Source organism: Mirounga angustirostris, unplaced genomic scaffold, assembly GCF_029215605.1.
Source record: "Mirounga angustirostris isolate CCGP_5_RB_7025 unplaced genomic scaffold, mMirAng1.0.hap1 SCAF_1, whole genome shotgun sequence".
Lineage (NCBI taxonomy): Eukaryota > Metazoa > Chordata > Mammalia > Carnivora > Phocidae > Mirounga > Mirounga angustirostris.
Window position 1 is genome coordinate 121,481,622 of NW_026991709.1, and position 19,447 is coordinate 121,501,068.

Sequence of the window (19,447 nt, forward strand, 5' to 3'; positions counted from 1 at the left end):
GTCCTGGGATCAAGTTCGGCATCATGCTCCTTGCTCAGTGGGAGTCTGCTTCTCCCCCTGCCTGCCTCTTCCCCCTGCTTCTGTTCTTTCTCTGTCTCTGACAAATAAATAAAATCTTAAAAAAACAAAAACAAACTTTGTATGTTTGGTTTGTCTTTGTTGATTTGTTTGTTTATAGAAATTGAAAATTAAAATGGAAGGATAGAAAGAAATTCAGTTTAAAGACTAAAGGACTTTTAAATCCACATTGCAATTCTGCCACCTAGTGTTTGCATATGGATTTTTAAAGAAACAGGAAGGGGAAACCCCCTTTTTAGAACTGTTTGAGAATCCTTAGCTTTCAAATTTAATATGCTATCAACCTATAAAAAGGGCATCCATCTTTATTAATCTTTTTAAGGAATTAGATCTTTACTATCTTATCTTAAAGATTATAAATTGTTTATAAATTCATTGTATATAAATTTGCTATGGGTTTGCCAGTGATGTTCGTAGAATTAAATTATGTAATGAATGAATAATTTTACTTTCTTAGAGTCGAGGTGGAAAAAAGTTTCTTGCTGTACTGAAAGAAATCTTGGACAGGGATCCCTTGTCTCAGTTGTGTGAGAATGAAATGGATCTTATTTGGACTTTGCGACAAGATTGCAGAGAGAATTTCCCACAGTCACTGCCAAAATTACTGCTGTCAATCAAGTGGAATAAACTTGAGGATGTTGCTCAGGTAACAAAACATAATTTTTGTAATTATTTTTAGGAGTATATATTATTTTGTTGATTTCATGTAAATTGTCCTTTCTTATATAGGGATATTTCCATAGGTTGGATAATTTTCTATGGGAGAAATTTTCAGATTTTTAGACTCATACATATTCCAAATGATAGATTAGAAAGTTTAAGATTTTAAATCCCAGATTCTAGACAGGTTTTCTATATCTTTCACTAAGAACAATTAAAACATTACTTTTGGTGTAATCATCTATAATTACTGCCTGCATGTAGTAGGTTCTGGATTATTTCAATAAACAGTTTGATCGGTGAGCTCCAAAGTTTTAATCTTAAAATGACTTTAATCTTTGCATCGACTGTTCTAAAATGAATATATATTGTTTGAGAAGCTAATATTTTAGAGCATAAACCTTTTAGATCGGTTTTTAACATTCATTTTAGTTGGGCAGTGTTGGTGAATGTTTGCCTTTAGACAGAATAAAGACAGGGAAAAAAAGTTCCAAAAAAGCCACCAAATTTTAGATCCTTGATTTAATTTTCGGAATCCTGTCAAAAAGCACTGGCATTTATTAAATTCAGTTGGTTATCAATGCTCTACAGAAAGATCCTTGAAATGGTTTTTTAATCAGAATGAATACATTTGTATATTAACCTAATTTGTTCACCTTACTTATTTGAATTCAGCTGATATTTTTATTTTATTTTATTTTATTTTTTTAAAAGATTTTATTTATTTATTCATGAGAGACGAGAGAGAGAGAGAGAAGCAGAGGGAGAAGCAGGCTCCCAAGGAGCAGGGAGCCCGATGTGGGACTCGATCCCAGGACTCTGGGATCATGACCTGAGCCGAAGGCAGACGCTTAACCGTCTGAGCCACCCAGGTGCCCAAATTCAGCTGATATTTTTAAAAGTTTTCTGGGCTTAGCAAATCTCTAATGACGTTTAAAAAAATTTTTTTTAAATTTTAATTCCAGTATAGTTAACATACAGTGTTATATTAGTTTCATGTGTAAAATTTATAATGACTTTTTAAAATTTTCAAGAAATGCTTTTAATCATAGACATTTAAAATTTTTTTGATTTTATTATTTTACTTCTCTGAGTTTAGAAAGGACTTGTTTTGAATTTATTTCTAGTATTTAATAATTGTTTGAATCATGTTATATAATTATAATGTGTCTCATTTAAACTGTTTATACAGTTAGACCATATGAACATTACTTACTCTGAAAAGGAACTATTTCTGTATAGATTTTAGTTGTTTTGTCATAGTTATCTTCTAACCACTTGTTTATTTAAATTCAAGGTTAGTTTTCTATGAACTGCCGTAATGGTGGAGTATCAGCCTTTTTTAGTTGGCATGTTTGCCTGCTTCTGATGGATAGTGTCCAGTTCTAACTGCTTATCCAAGAAATGCATATATTATTACTTTGTATAGAATTAGAATAGAAGAAATTTCTTGCTATACTCTTTTTTTTTTTTTTTTAAGATTTTATTTATTTATTTGACAGAGACACAGTGAGAGAGGGAAAACAAGCAGGGAGAGTGGGAGAGGGAGAAGCAGACTTCCCGCGGATTAGGGAGCTGAATGTGGGGCTCGATCCCAGGACCCTGGGATCTTGACCTGAGCCGAAGGCAGACGCTTGACGACTGAGCCACCCAGGCACCCCTTCTTGCTGTACTCTTAAAAGATATCTGTGAGAGAGGTTTCTTCTGTCAGCTGTCAGAAAACAGAATGAGGGGTGTCTGAGTGGTTCAGGTGGTTAGCCAACAACTCTTGGTTTTGGCTCAGGTCATGATCTCATGGGTCATGAGATCCACCAGGGCTTCAGCCTCCATGCTAAGTGAGGAGTGGGCTTGAGGAGCCTCTCCCTCTGCCCCTCCCCCCACTAGCATGCATGTCTGTGCTCTCTCTCAAATCTTAAAAAAAAAAAAAGAACCAGTTTTCCCTTAATATTTCTTTCCTTTTTAAAAAACATTTATTTCTTTATTTTAGAGAGAGAGAGAGTGTGTGCAAGTAGGGGGTGGAACAGAGGGAGGGGGGGAGAGAGAATCCTAAGGGCAGAGCCCAATGCTGGGCTGGATCCCAGGACCCTGCGATCGTGACCTGAGCCAAAATCAAGAGCCAGCACTTAACTGGCTGAGCCACTCAGGTGCCCCTGATATTTCTTTATTTGAACCCTGGGGATAGAAATTTTTACATTTTGGAATTTAGCACACTTACCTCATTTCCAGGAGGTAACCTAAAGCATTGTTTTCAAATATAACCTGACATCCTCCATTTTGATAGAAGAAAGCCAATACTAATCCTCTTTTTCAGTTGTTTGGAGAAAAAAAGTTTTTGTAATAGAAAGTAATGTGTTTTTTTCTCCCGACTCTGTCCCATTGCCAGTTACAGTGAATGGGTACAAAAGAATGAATATAAACTGTATTTTTAATAAATTGACTACCTTAAGAAGTAGAGAGCCAGAAGTGTGGTGTAAAGTTTGTTTTCTGATTCTAGAGGCATAAGCAAGGCATGGGTGAAAATCCTATAGAGGCCTCCCCCCTGCCCCCACCCCAAGGGAAAAAAAAGAGGAGTAGGCCTCCGTTAATCCACAGGAAAATATTCTGTTAGCATAATGTGGAAGTGGTTTCAATACTCTTTGCAGAAGGCAGGTAATTAGCACTGCTTTCTTTATTTATATGGCTGAGTCAGATTTCTCTTCCCTATTCGCTTCCATAGCTTCCCCCAAACTAAAGTAGTAAGTTTTGATATTTTATTTAGTTTTACATTTACATAATTAATTCTTTAATAATTGTAAATAAACTTACCAAAGGTAACTTCCTTCCAATAGTAGGGCTGTTTTTAACTCACGACATAGTTTAAACTATAGTTTCAGACCTTCAGGAAATGGTCCCCCTAATTCCTCTATCCATAATGGGGATTTCTGGTCCATTAGGACCTTGGGCAAAGTGGGGAGGGAGTCCCATCAGTGATGAAAAGTGGTATTGAGGTAGGTGTTTCTTATCTTAAACCAGTATTTGTCAAACTTTTTTCATTGTCAGACTTGTCAAGAGCCCCCCCACCCCATTTTTTAAGATTTTGCTTATTTATTTGAGAGAGAGCATGCATGTGAGAGTGGCGGGGAGGGGCAGGGAGAGGGAGAAACAGACTCTCCACTGAGCAGGGAGCCAGATACGATACGGGGTTGGCTTGCAGGACCCTGGGATCATGACCTGAGCCACAGACAGACGCTTAACCGACTGAGCCACCCAGTTGCCCCCGTTAGGATCCTGTTTAGACATTTTTTCCCCTAATAGCCCCGTTCCCATGATATTTTGATACTGCAAGTGAGTATGTATCTTTTTATGTACTGTATGTATATATGTGCTGGATACATAAAAAGAGCAAGTATAAAGCTTATTCTTTTTATTTATGTAAGTTTAAGAATAATTAAATATTTAAGGTAAAAGTTAAACTAACATTTTACTATATTTGAATAAGAATTATGTAAATTGTAATATCAAATTTCATAACTATGTTAGTTTATGAAAACATAGTAATAATAGCAGTGTAGTCAAATTTTTAAAAGTTATTCAGAAGTGTTATTTTTTTCTGCAATGTAAAATAATCAAAAAATTAATTTCTCAAAAAGTATCTTTAGTGAGGTTAAATTTGCTTGATATGAGAAAATACCTTTTAACTTAGCTTCTAGGTATTCAAGTATTATTGACCTATTTTGGCACTTGACATAATTAATGAAAGGGGTTGAATAATTAGTAGAATTAAAATAATAAAATATAAATGGTTTTTATTTAGTTCACAAGCCCAACTCTCACATAAAAGCTTAAATGACAAACGACAAGGCAGCTAGACAGCAGATACTCTTAGGCCACTTCTTTCAGTATGACTGTGAGATCGGCAGTCTATTGAGAGAAGTCCTCCAGTTACTGCCGTCTCTTTGCCATATTTTTGTAACTCTATTCTTGCATACGTTTTGTGTGTCTTCTTTGGATTCCAGGTGCTACTTATATGCTACTTATGTGATACCCAATATCACATAGATACTATTGATAATAAGGAATAAGATTTTGTCAGATGGGTTTGGACTTTGGAGGGGCCACAAATCATAATTGTCAAAAACTTTTTCTCTCTCTTCCATAACCACTTTTCTTCTCATTTAACCATCCCTGATACGAATACATGCTATAAACATAATTAACCTTGAGGAGGAAGGGACTCTTGCCAGGAACAACCCTGATGAGTCTCACAGTGCTCTGATGGGGTCAGATAAGAGTTCTTTCTAGATTGGGCTCTCTGGAACTAGGGTTTCCAAAGATGTGGCCATGTCTGCTCGAATCCACCCTCCACCTGCAATTCCAACTCATCCCCATGGAGGGATTCTTTTTTATTCTGCCTAGATCATTTCTAAGTGGCATCTGTAAATAGGAGACCGGCTGTTTTTACCTTGTTTATAGAAAATTATTTCTTTTTAGTCACTTACTATGATTTAAAGGGTTTAAACTTGTTATGGTCAATAACATTCTATTAAGTGGTAGATATCCTTAAAAATATTAAGAACTAGAAGTAAGCTCCCTCAAAATAATTTTATGTTGAGTTATTAATGAAGTTTTTGTATGTAAACGGCCTGTCATTAGCTTGAGCATGTACTTATATTTGCACTTTGAATTTTACCTTTAAGTATTTCTTGATCATTTCTTTCTTCCTTCCTTTGAAAAATTATTTAATGGCTAATGATTGTAGAATCATGTATTCAGTGTATCATTCTCTTCCCAGGTAAGTACTTCATAGCTTTTTAAACTTGCTTATTTATAAATACTTCAACAAAGACAGTCTGTATTAATCCATGTTAACAGGAGTGGAGTTTTGAGGCCTCAGTAATTGCACATATGCTTTTCCTTTCTTTTGACCCATCTCTGCTCCTATGTGTCAAGGAAAAATAGATTATTTTTCTCCCCTATAATTTCTGAACCAGTTTTAATTTTTCAACAGCTTCAGGCACTACTTCAGATTTGGCCTAAACTGCCCCCCCGGGAGGCCTTAGAGCTTCTAGATTTCAACTATCCAGATCAGTACGTGCGAGAATATGCTGTGGACTGCCTGCGACAGATGAGGTATTCTGCAGGTGGCTTTCTTGGGGGAAAGGAATAACATGGGGGTAGGTAGAGAAGGTGATGTCTGCTTGAATGTCTCATAAGAAAGGAAAGAGCTAGGAATTATTCAGAGTTTAAAGCATTTTTTTTCTCTGTCCCTTCTGATCATCTCCTTCTCTCCCTCTCTCCCTCCTCTTTCATGTTTACTCTATATTATAAAACAAAGCCAAAAACACACTGGGTCAGGAGGTACCCAAGATCACCCTTGATTAGAATTCACAGGACTCCGCATATACTTATACTTCTGGCTGTGATTTATTATAGCAAAAGGAGACAGTGTAGAATTGGCAGAAGAAAAAGATTCATGGAGCAAAGTCTGGAGGAAACCATACAGGAGCTTCTAAGAGTTCTTTGCTAGTGGAATCACAGTGAATATACTTAATTCCCCTAGCAACAAGTTATGACAACATGTCTAAAATATTGTCTACTGGGGAAGCTCCTTAGAGACATGGCAGCCAGAATTTTTATTGGGGGCCTAACACAAAAGCAAAATTCTAGACTCCCAGAAAAATGGGTATTGAGCATAAACCATATTGTTTGTAAGAATAATTTATGCACACAGAGCTACTCTTATCTGTTAGGTGGTGGGAAGCCTTCTGAAATCTGTTTCCAGATGCCAGCCAAAAGGGCCAGTGTTGTAAACAGGATTTTTTTTTTTAAAGGATAAGGTTCAGGACTGCTGCTATATGTTAACTCTTTTCTGTCCACCACTCAGAATTAAGAAATGTTAATATTTTGTCACTTTTTAAAAATACTTTTAAGCAAATAACATTACAGCTAAAGGTGAAGTCCTCATAGTTTCTTAACCTACTCCTGATTACTTTTACTGCCCAAAGACAATCATTATCATGAATTAGGCATGTATCCTTCTATACCACATTTTTCTGTTTATACTCCCATTTTTGTAGCTAGAAAAATATAGAGTAACATTGTACATTTAAAAATTACACTAATATGTCTTACCATATGTATTATTTTAAATCTTGCTTTTTGAAAATTCAACATAGGTTTTTGAGGTCCTTCTCTCCCATTGCATATAAATATAGTTTATTCCTTTCACTGCTGTGAAATATTCTGTTGTAGGGATATATCTTATTTACTCCATTTCCTTATTGAGGAACATTTTTGGTTTTCTCCAGACTTCCCTGTTATAAACAGTTCTGCAGTGAGCATGCTTGTACATGTGTAAAAATCTGAGCTTTGAGGAAATGTCATTATTGAGACAGTCTCAGACAATGGGCATTTTCAGGTTTATCCAGAAAGTCTCAAAAATGAATATTATACTGTACGGTTATTTGAAAAAGAAAAGTTCTCAGAAAATTATGGACACTGTTATCCCTTTTCTTCTTTTTAAAAGTCATACATGTTTCAAGTCATGTAATGTCCAAAAGAAATTACACAAACTCTTCCACAGTTGTTATTTTAGGGGACTGAAGTTCAAAGTGTAAGGAAAGAGGAAGCCTCCTTCTGTTTCAGTACTTCCTTTCTGTCTTTTACACCATTTATAGGTTTTTATAAAGGGCAAAGATTTTACAATAAACTTAAAATTGTTGAATAGTGTTAAAAAATGAAGCTCCCAGTTGCTTCTTAGTTTCCCTAAGTTTCCATTGGAGACCTGAGGGGAAGGGGCTACCTGGCCCCATTTGGGCTGAGCCAAGTGTTTTTCTTAAATGTATTAATCCCCAGAAGGAGATTGCTGTGATCTCCATGTTCCATTTGGTAATTCTGGTGCTTTTTCCTGTGATAAATTTTCTGCTTATGAGGTTTTTCTTTTGATATAGTGCCCTGAGTTTCAGTCCCGGATCTGCATTAGATTACTTTCTTAACCATTTATTGCCCAAGGCTATAGCAAGTAGAGGACTTGGGATTCATATCTAACCTAACCTCTGGAATTGCCTCTGATGAGAGTGTGTTTACATGTGAATGGTTTGGAGATGGATACAAAATAGAGAACCACTAACCTTAATTAATTCAGTTCATTTAATTACAACATTATGTTGTATTAATTCAAATTGCTAAATTACTGATAGAATTTTTATTTTAAAAAAACTGGTTGACTGAGTATATCACTTTTCCAGCATGATCAGAAGTCAGTATTAAAGTACCTGATTTTATTCTAACTCTGGGCTAATTGTAAATACAGTCATTAATCGTATCAACCTAGATAATTTAATTAAAATGCCCCATGTATCTGTTCTTTGCTCCTTTCCTTTCCATTCCCCCTCCTGCCCACAGGAAATCCTGAGCTTTTCTTGTGTTATTTTAACAGTGGAATAGTGAATATAAGCATGCAACAAGCCTGACCCCAACGAACTGTTGTGTTTCAGTAAGTTAGTATTTGATAGTTTGATAGGAAGGGATCTTTTTCTGGCACTGGTTGTTGAGTGACTTACTCTGTCTTTTGTTTCTTTTAGTGATGAAGAACTCTCTCAATATCTTTTACAACTGGTGCAAGTTTTAAAATATGAGCCTTTTCTTGATTGTGCCCTCTCTAGATTCCTATTAGAAAGAGCACTGGCTAATCGCAGGATAGGACAGTTTCTATTTTGGCACCTTAGGTAAGTCTTTTATATTTTTTAATTTGAGTCCACCTTGTGCTTTTGTAAATATAAATCAGCATAATACAGGACATTTAGTATACTGGTCAGCTGCTTCAGTTGTTTCTGAGCCATCTGTAACATTTACACTCTTCTTGGTGTCTTCTCTTATTTCTTGATACCCAACTCTTAATTTTCAGGATTTGGCAAAGTAATTCAGATAAGTGTCCCACCAAGCTTCCTTGATTTTTAACTGAAGCAAATAATTAATGTATTGCTATTTTCTAGTCAGGTGTACTTATTGTGTACTTACAATGTGTTTGCGCTAAAACCAGACTTACTGATTCCTTCCAAAAGACTTTGGGTAGTAATATCATCATTGCTACTAATAGCTAGAGGTTTTAAAGTTTTCCTATAAGAACAGCAACATTGGGGCGCCTGGGTGGCTCAGTTGGTTGAGTGACTGCCTTCGGCTCAGGTCATGATCTTGGAGTCCCGGGATCGAGTCCCGCATCGGACTCCCTGCTCGGCAGGGAGTCTGCTTCTCCCTCTGATCCTCCCCCTCTCATGCTGTCTCCCATTCTCTCTCTCAGATAAATAAATAAAAAATCTTTAAAAAAAAAAAAAAAAGAACAGCAACATTATTTGCAGCTTCTATATTAGATCATTTTCAGAAATACATGAGTCTTATTTCACCAAGTTTATATAGGAGTAAATCAAGAAGGATAACTAAAGTTCTTTTGTCCTAGGAAAATTGTTGATTCCTCATTTCTGACTCTCTACTCAGACATTTTTGTCATTTTCTTTTTTTTTTTTTTAAGATTTTATTTATTTATTTGACACAGAGAGACAGCGAGAGAGGGAACATAAGCAGGGGGAGTGGGAGAGGAGGAAGCAGGTTTCCCGTGGAGCAGGGAGCCCGATGCAGGGCTCGATCCCAGGACCCTGGGATTATGACCTGAGCCAAAGGCAGATACTTAACGACTGAGCCACCCAGGCGCCCCATGAAGTCAATATTTTTATTTGGTGATCTGAAGTGTTTTATAAGCAACCCATCTTAATATTATTTATTAACTTATTTGTAGGTCAGAAGTGCATATTCCTGCTGTCTCAGTACAATTTGGTGTCATCCTTGAAGCCTACTGCCGGGGAAGCGTAGGGCACATGAAAGTGCTTTCCAAGCAGGTATCAGGTTTTTTTAATCTTCATGTTAAGTTTGCCACATGGTTTTTAATAAATTGGATCATATGCTCTTTCTCACATTACATTATTTCATAGCTGTTTCAGTAACTAAACTTAATTAATACATTTTTAAATTATAATTTAAGTCAAGAAATGACGTGTCAACAAACTTAGCAGAACATTGAGTGCCCCCCCCACAAAATTATGGATTCCTCCTAGTATCTATATTAATAACATGGCTTACATTTTAATAGGAAATGCTTATTTAGACATGCTTAACAATGTGTTTGATGGTGATGATGACAAAGGTCATGAAATTTTTAGACCCTGTTTTTTCATGTCCCTGAGTTACTCTTTGCAGTTAGTACTTAGTATTTGTTTCATATATTCTGCCATATGTTTTAGTTTGAGATATTTTGACACCTAAGTCCATAGCTGTTATAGGATTTAGAATTCAGACTCCTCAAGCTGCTTTTTCAAACCATATATATATATATATATATATATATATATATATATATACCTGCAGTCCCTTATCGTTTTTCCAGGCCTTCATTTTCTTAATCATTGCAGGTGATGAGATATAGTGATATTGATAGGTCAGATGTTAAATGCTTATATGCCAGGAATCATACTACATGTCTTAAGTATATTATTTTACTCTTCTAATAATGTGCCACAGTAGTTGCCAGTACTGTCTGGATTTGATGAGGGGGAAAACAAAGGCTCCAAGAGATTAAGTAGCTTGCCTAAAAACCACAACTAAGTGACAGGAATAAGTTTTAGTTAAGTCTGTCCAACTATAAAACTAACTTTTTTTTTTTAAATCATACTGGGAGTTTTCACACTTTTAGCACCACAACTCTCTTTTATAAATCAAAACTTAAACACAGATCCAATATATAAAATAGACAGCAATGTCATTTTATCAGTATAAATGTGTTTTGAAGCTAAAATAAAAGCCATTAAACAGAAGCATGAAACTGTTTTACTGAATACAGAATTCCAAAATCCGGGACTATTATTGTCAGTTGTAGTCTCAGTATTATTTCTCTTGTTTTGGAGATAATCCTGATTTATACAGCTAAGTAATTGCAAATAGTGATGGTTTTTTAATAGCTTGCTTGCAAGTGAGAAGCATAACCGTGGCCCACGCTTGATTTGCTGGTAGGTCATTGGTCCCCTGAAGGTTGTGATGAGAACATGTCTGCCATCAAAATAAAACAACGCTTTATTCTAGCTTCTTCATGCCAGAACCTTCATTGACAGATAGCAACAATATGCTCTTGTTTTTTAACAATAATTTTTCTTGAATTGAGTATCCTCTAAATAAACAAAAGAAGGTTTTCTTAATGGTTTAATATACAGTTACTCAGAACTTACTATATACCAGGGTTTGTGTTAGGTACTGGTAATATGAAGTGAATATAGTTATGTTATCAAGGAATTTATATTCCATAGAGAAGGTGTACAAATCAGTGATTGTTATGATAGAAGTGTTGGTATAGGAATATTATGGAAGCACAAAAGAGAGATATGTAACCAAACTTAAGACATTAGGGAAGAGTTCACAGTGGAGGAGACACTTGGAGGTTTTGATGGTGTAGTTGGTGTTAGTTCAATGAAGAGTGTGTTAGTGTTTTACAGAGAAACAACCAATAAGGGGTGTATGTGTTTGTGTATGTGTATGGTTGATCCTTGAACAACATAAATTTGAATAACCCGAGTCCACTTATACACTTACTTTTTTTGGTATAGTAGAGTACTGTAAATGTATTTTCTCTTCCTATGATTTCCTTTCCTCTAGCTTACTTTATTGTAAGAATATAGTATATAATACACATAATGGACAAAATACGTTGACAGTTTATGTTATTGGTAAGGCTTCCCGTCAACAATAGACTATTAGTAGTTGAGTTTTTGGGGACTCAAAAGTTGGTTGCAGATTTTCAATTGCATGGGGCTGGAGGTGGGAGTCGGTACCTCTAACCCTTTATTTAAGGGTTAGCTGTATAGAGAGAGTGAAGCAGAGGAGGATGGTACAGAAGAATTGGCTCATGTGATTATGGAAGCTGAGAAGTCCTGAGATTTTCAGTTAAGGAAGCTGGAAACCCAGGAGAGCTGACAGTGAAGTACTGGTCTGAAAGCAGACAAGCTTAACACCCAAGGAGTTTTAGTTCCAGGCAGGAAAAGACCTATGTCCCAACTCAAGGCAGTCAGATAGGCAGAGTTCCTTCTTACTTGCTGAAAAGTATGCCTTTTTATTCTATTCAGAACTTCACAGGTTCTGATAAGACCCATCCATATTAGGAAGGGCAGCCTGATTTACTCAGTCTACAAATTCAAATGTTAATTTCATCCAAAAACACCCTCACAGACACACCTAGAATGATGCTGGACCAAATATCTGGGTACCCCATGGCCCAGTCAAGTTAATACCTAAAATTAACCATGACAGATCAACTTGGCGTGTATACACAGCTCTGAAAACCATATTTAATCTCCAGATAAAGACTGTAGCAAGTTCAGAATTCCCCCAACATGATAAAATTACCCTGAGTACAACCAAAAATACACTAACCTGTTTCCCACCACAAGAAGTAATATATCCTTGAGTGTTGTCTACTCTTCTTGTTTCTCTGAAAATTAAATACGATGTAAATTAATACTTAAATACTATGATATAAAGTCATTACATCTTATGTTACATGATAAAGGAAGGGGGGCGCCTGGGTGGCTCAGTTGGTTAAGCGGCTGCCTTTGGCTCAGGTCATGATCCCAGGGTCCTGGGGATCAAGCCTTGCGTTGAGCCCTGCCCATGGAGCCCTCTATAGGGCTCCCTGCTCAGCAGGGAGTCTGCTTCTCCCTTTCCTTCTGCTCCTCCACCCTGCTCATGGGCATGTGCGCGCACGCTCTCTCTCTCTGTCTCTCTCTCTCGCTCTCACTCTCGCTCTCACTCTCAAATAAAACCTTAAAAAGATAAAGGAAAAGAGTGGGAAGGAAACAAAGACTGTGTGTCTGTGTACATATAACATATACACAGATACACACAAAAGCATACGCATACCAAAATAAGTAGGAGATACTTATGACAGTTAATCCTCATTTCTGTAAACGGTCATGTGGTCATAGCTGGTATTTGTTAACTACCTTCTTCCAACCCGTTCTGTAGTCCCTTTGCCTTTAGTAAGCATTTCACTTGTGGTCCTTGACCTGCAGGGTTGACCCAAACCTTCATTCTTTTTTTTTTTTTTTTAAGATTTTATTTATTTGAGAGAGAGCACATGGGAGTCAGCACTGAGCCCAGGTTTCCCCCAAATCTTCATTCTTGAAGAGTCCAGGTCATTAGTAGTCCTACTGAAGTTAGCTTGTAATTGTCCATTGGTCTTAATCCCAGGACATGGTCATGCTAAGAAGAGATCTCCTGTATTCTAGACATACTTTTCTTTATGTCTGTGGAGTAGTAGGCCAGTTTCCCCATGGTAGTCAGGATCAATCACTCCAGCCAGCATCATAATGCCTTCTTTGCCTGTTGATCCAAAGACATAAGGAGCTCAAAGTGGCTGGGCTGGAGTCTTAACTTCCAGTCCAGTGGAATCATTACCATGTCTCCCACTGGAATCATTCTTCCCTCTGTAACTAAGACCTTTGTGCCCATAAAGCATAAGGGTGCAGGAAAAGGAAGCAAAAATTTTGCTAGTGGGTAACTAGGGGTAATAGTGAGTGGTACCACTTCCATTTTTAAACCTTGATTTCTGGACCTTTGAGTCCTGGCTGTGGGAGAAACAGTGTCATGGATGTTGACTCAGAGCATATACAGCTTTCTGGAGAACTTTGCCCAAGTCCTGCAAGGTATTGCCACCTAGCTGGAACTGTAACTTAGTCTTCAAAAGGCCATTCCACTCTCCTGTTAAGCCAGCTACTTCAGGTTAGTGGGGAACATAGTAAGACTAGTGAATACCATGAGCATGAGCCCATTGTTATGCTTCGTTTGCTGTGAAATGAATTTCTTTATCAGAAGCAATGCTGTGTGGAATACCACGGTGGTGGTTAAGGTGTCCCGGAACGGCAGGGAAGGTAAATCCGTATCGAGAGTTAAGTGTCTCTTCCAGTAAGAACAAAATATTGCCCCTTCCATAGTAGAAGCAGTCTGTCTAGTGCAGTCCACCTGTCACCAGATAGCTGGCTGACCATCCTAGGTAAATGGTGCTATATCAGGGTCTTGGTGTTGGTCTCTGCTGCTGGCACAGCAGTCACTCAGTGGTAGTCATAGCCAGGTAGGCTTTAGTGAGTGGAAGTCCAGATTGCTGAGCACGTGTATAACCTCCATCCCTGCCACCTTGGCCACTTTGTTCGTGAACCCATTGGGTGATGACGGGTGATTGGGAAAAGAGGCTGACTAGTATCCACAAAATGGGTCGTCCTATCCAGTTGATTATAAAAATCCTCTTCCAAATACACTCTTTGGTGAACATCCAAGGAGACGTGTATCTTTTTTTTTTGCCTATTCAAAGAGGTTTATTACTTACCTCTTCTCCAAATTTCCTTGTCACTAATTTTCTAGTCATGTTCCTTCTAAGTCCCTGGCCATCAGCCAAGCTTTGGTCACAGCTCATGAACTGGTATATAATTGCGTGTATGGCCATTTCTCCTTCCAAGCAAAGTGAACAGTGAATTGAACTTTCCAAAGTTCTGCCCGCTGGGAGAATTTCACTTCAGCACAGTCCTTCAGAAATGTTTCAGAAAGCGGCTGTAGTACCACAGTTGTCAACTTTCATATGGTGCCTACATACTGTGTAGAATCATCTGTAAAGCATGCTTGAGTCTTCTCTTCCTTTGTTAACTGATTGAAGGGAACTCCCTATGAGGCCATGGGTGCAGGCTGGGAAAGAAAAGGTAGTGTAGCAAGAGGGGGAAACCATGGACATTTGAATCACTTCTTCGTGTAACTTACTGTGCCTTCAGGACCTACTCTGGCCTAGTCTCATATATACCACTTTAATTTGATGATGGAGTACTATTTTGCTCACCCATCTTTATGGCTTGTGGGTCAGATAACACGCAGTTCGTAATGGGCTCAGGTCACATGCTTGCTTGGTGGCCAGTGGTTAAGCATTCAGTACGAAATCCTAGTAGCAAGCTAAGAGCTATTTCTCTTGAGAGTATTTATCTATAGGAAATGGCAGGTGTTTTTTCCAAAATCCTGAGGACTTGTGCTATGGTTTACCTATAGGGGCCAGCCAAAGGCTCCAAACGTGTCTCTGTCTGCTACTGACAGTTCAAGCACCATTAGATCTGTTGGATCATAGGACCAAGTAGCACAGCAGTCTGAACTTATTGCAGAACCTTCTCATGTTTGGGATCTCATTCAAAACTAGCACCCTTTTAGGTCACTTAGTAAATAGATAGCAGTATATTATCCACATGAGGAATATGTTGTTGCCTTTACAATGCAAAGAGGCCCACTAGCTATTGTGCCTCATTTTTGGTTGTAGGAGGGGCCAGAGCAACAAATTTTTCTTTACCTTAGAAGGGATATATTGATATGCCCCATACAAATTGAGCCCTACAAGTTTCATTGAGATAAAAGGCCCCAAATTTTTGTTGGAATATTTCCTAACTTCTGAGTTGCTGTTTCTTACTCACCAGGTTGCATCAGTCTAATATTATAAAGGTGTCAGAGTAGTATCTTGTTGAGGGTAGAGGCAGTCAAGATCTCTGTAAATTAAATTATGACATAGAGCTGGAGAGTTGATATACCCCTGAGAAAGGACAGTGAAAATACATTGTTGGCCTTGCCAGCTTAAGCAAACTTCTTGTGGTAGTTTATTGACAGGTATGGAGGAGGAGATACCTTATTGACAGGTATCCCTCCCTGCATAGGTCAGGGAACCAATATGGGAATTCTGCCAACTGCCAAGTGTATCCATTCCAATTATGCATTACAGAATTGGAGAAATAACCAGAGGATGGGTTTGGGGTTTGGGACCCATTGGGCCCACTGTGAAACATATCTGTGCTAAAACTCTATTGTTAACTTGACTTCCATAAGCACCTACTCTGGTGGACCTCAGTGATATTTTGGGTCTCCTAGAATTAGTGTCATTTCAAAGCTATTGTCTAGAAGTTTGAAAAGGTCTGGTTATTTCCCTTCCCCCAGTAAGCAGTTAACTGTGGTAAAAGACCATAGGTCAAGACTGAAATAAGTTTTAGTCTTGGCACAGATGAAAACATTGGGGGGGGGAATTATCAACTTTACTGTGTCTAGGTTTGTGGGTGCATGTTAGAGAAATGAGTTCTGAGGGTTTTACTGTAGGTGTTGATTATTGTCTGGGTATAAACATCAGAGTATAAGCTGTATGTGACTAGGAAGTTATTAGCAAGATAGTTACATCTAGCTGATACAATCTGAATTCGTGTATTCAATCCACTTAGATGGAATATTTTGTAGAATTAAAAAACCTCTCCCAGACTTTGCTTCTTGGTACATTGTTTTTTCCTCATGGCAGAGACTCCCTACCTTGCTATATTTTCCAACCTCTTGATCTCATTTGAAGGCCATTTATTTCCTCACTCTTAACCTACTCATTCCTATACTCTCTGGTGTCCACCGTATTTTAGATCAGATCCTTGTGGTAATTCCCAGTTTCATTATACTTTTCTAACTGATTTGCATTGCCAAAGAAACTCCCATAGCTTTTCATAGATGATTTACATTATATATGTGTAATATATTATTATATTATGGTTATATTATGATTTTTCATTCATGTTAAAACAACTGTTATCTGATCCTTTTCGAAAGCTTGTTAATGGTGGTAATAAAGCTAACATTTACTCACCATTTATTATGGGCCATTTATTCTTCACAACTATATGAAATGGATACTATTAGTTCCCTTAATTTTATAGTCCTCTTAAATATATCTCATACCTATCAATGTCTCTTATATTCATGGCTAGTGTCCTCGTCCAGTCCATTATCTTCTTTCATCTGGATGTCTTCATTAACTTCTTAAATTGTGCCTTTTGTTTCCATTGTTGCATACACATCCCCTGTTATGCACAGCAGATAAAGTGACCTTTTTAAAATGTAGATATATTATGTCATTTCCATTTTTAAAATCCCTGAAGTAATATTCATTGAATGTAGAATAAAATCCAATTTTTTAAAACCATCTAATTGGCTTTATAAATTGATTCATGAATTGGGCAGTGTCCTGTCTAGCTAATCTAGTAGAGGGGACTTTGAGTTGCAAAATAGAAGGATTTTATAGGCAGAAATGGGGTGGGGCAATTAGCAAAAGAAAAATGATTGTTTTAGAACAGTTACCTTCCCTTAGGGGGAGGGGCAGAGGGTCTTATTAGGTGGATTTCCTCATTTCCCTTTGGGGATTGAGAGGGCCCCTGTGACAGATTACCTTATTGGTACTGACCAGAAAATTGCTGACTGACTGTTAAGACTATACTTCTGGGGGGGCGGGGGTGGCACCTGGGTGGCTCAGTCACTTAAGCATCCGACTCATGATCTCAGGGTCATGAGTTCAAGCCCCGCGTTGGGCTCTGAGCTCAGTGTGGAGGCTGCTTAGGATTCTCTTTCTCCCTCTGCCTCTGCTCCTCTTCCCACTTGTGCTCAGTCTCTCTCTCAAAATAAACAAATAAAATCTTAAAAAAAAAAAAAGAAAAGGGGGCATCTGGATGGCACAGTCAGTTTTTTGGCTCAGGTCATGGTCTCAGGGTTGTGAGATTGAGCCCTGATTAGGGCTCTGCCCTTAGCATAGAGTCTGCTTGAGTTTCTGTCTCCCTCTCCCCCCCCCCCCCCCGCTTGCTCTCTCTCAAATAAATAAATAAATCTAAAAGCGGGGGGGGGGGAGGAGGGGAAGGTTGAAGTTGCAGTTAGGTTAGGTATTAAGCCTCAGTTTGGTGACTTGACATAGCATTTGGGGCCTGTCATTTTCTTTTAACATTTCCCTTTTGATCAGGCTCTCAGCTTAATGGAGAGATGTGATCAAAATTTAAGGCATTTGTGTCACTATCAGATACTGTTTTGAAGTTCTCAAAGTTTTTGTTGTTCCTTTTCTGTCGTACCCATTATCCATAGGTTAGGATGTTTTTGCTTAATCCCTGTGGTATTCATAGGTTATGGAAGTCAGTCATTCTCTTTGTTCTTTTTTTTGACATTCCAGTCCTAAGGAGTTCATTTACTTGATGGTTAGTGGCTTAACATTTAAAACTTGTGAGAGAGGGGCGCCTGGGTGGCTCAGTCATTAAGCGTCTGCCTTCGGCTCAGGTCATGATCCCAGGGTCCTGGGATCGAGCCCCGCATCGGGCTCCCTGCTCGGCGGGGAGCCTGCCTCTCCCTCTCCCTCTGCCTGCCTCTCTACCTACCTGTTCTCTCTATCTCTCTGTCAAATAAATAAATAAAATCTTAAAAAAAAAAAAAAAAAAAAACTTGTGAGAGAATACAATGTGCCCCAGAGAAATTATTATCATAACTATAAGCAGGATAATTCCTGTTGTTTGGAGTACATTTTGGAGCCATGGTCCCCAAGACCCAAACCAGTCAAAGAAAGGCCCTGTTGAAGGAGTCACCTTTTAAGCCAAGTAGCTTGCTCAGTGATCTTTTGTAACTGAGTTTCAGCTTCCTGAGAAATGTTAGTCCAGATAGAGCAGCTAGTGTTGGCCACAGCAGAGATCCTCCTTGTTCAGCTAAAAGATAATCAAGAGCTGTCCTACTATCAAGAACAGCTTTGGCTAAAGAATCTAAGGATGGGGGCGCCTGGGTGGCTCAGTCGGTTAAGCGTCTTCGGCTCAGGTCATGATCCCAGCGTCCTGGGATCAAGCCCCGCATCGGGCTCCCTGCTCAGCAGGAAGCCTGCTCCTCCCTCTCCCACTCCCCCTGCTTGTGTTCCCTCTCTCGCTGTGTCTCTCTCTGTCAAATAAATAAATAAAATCTTAAAAAAAAAAAAAGAATCTAAGGATAGTTGTTGGGCTTCTGTTGCTTTAGCAGCAGATTCTGTAGTAATTTTAAGAATTGAGGAGAATTTCCTGATTATAGGTTCATTTACATTTATCCCTAACCAGGGAAGTAGGGACCTGCCAAGGGGAGTGAATTCCTGAATCATGAAAGCCTCCTGGCAGGTCCTTTCTAACTCAACAATGTAACTTCAGGGGAGTTGCCCAATGAGATACCTTATTTTGCTTGTCAAAAGTTCGGGGCTCAGTTAGATTTTCTCCCACCCTGAATTAGAAGGTTGTTTTAAAATCCAGAGGTTACCTCCCTTAAGCAGTGGCCTGGGGAGAAAGAGGTGAGGGCGTTATCTTTCCAGGCTAATGCCAGAGTAAAAGAAAGGAGAAGGAGAAAGGGTTTCATGTTTAGTTAAGGTTTAAAGTCTTGATCCAGGGGTGCCTGGGTGGCTTAGTCATTAAGCGTCTGCCTTTGGCTCAGGTCATGATCCCAGGGTCCTGGGATTGAGCCCCACATCGAGCTCCCTGCTCAGTGGGAAGCCTGCTTCTCCCTCTCCCACTCCCCCTGCTTGTGTTCCCTCTCTTGTGTGTCTCTCTGTCAAATAAATAAATAAAATCTTTAAAAAAATAAAGTCTTGATCCATTGCCTTGGACAGAAGCAGTCTGCCTTGAGGTCAGCTATATCTCTTCCTCATCAATTTGAGTTAGAGGTCGCCAAGCATCTGTACAGGACCAGGTTGGAGGTGGAACCTTCATTAGCTGTGAGATGTATACCCAAGGCTTAATACCTTTTAGTTTTTCCGTAGTATAGTGGTCAAGAGCACTTGGTAAGGTCCCTTCCAATGGGGCTCAACAGCTGTTTTCCTCTGATGACA

The 19,447-nt window shown here is 38.5% G+C and overlaps 1 protein-coding gene across 10 annotated transcripts in view; it reads left to right on the forward strand.

Annotated features, from left to right (window-relative positions):
• Positions 1-19,447, forward strand: part of PIK3CB (phosphatidylinositol-4,5-bisphosphate 3-kinase catalytic subunit beta) — a 201,273-nt gene that overhangs the window by 146,310 nt on the left and 35,516 nt on the right. For 9 of the 10 annotated variants that reach the window (XM_045903676.3, XM_064587230.1, XM_054504387.2 and 6 more), the window contains 4 exons: positions 536-724; positions 5,726-5,847; positions 8,301-8,444; positions 9,509-9,608. In XM_045903676.3, the coding sequence (XP_045759632.1) occupies positions 536-724; positions 5,726-5,847; positions 8,301-8,444; positions 9,509-9,608 (555 nt within the window). The remainder of the gene's footprint in view (positions 1-535; positions 725-5,725; positions 5,848-8,300; positions 8,445-9,508; positions 9,609-19,447) is intronic. The other variant, XM_064587213.1, reaches the window with a different exon arrangement.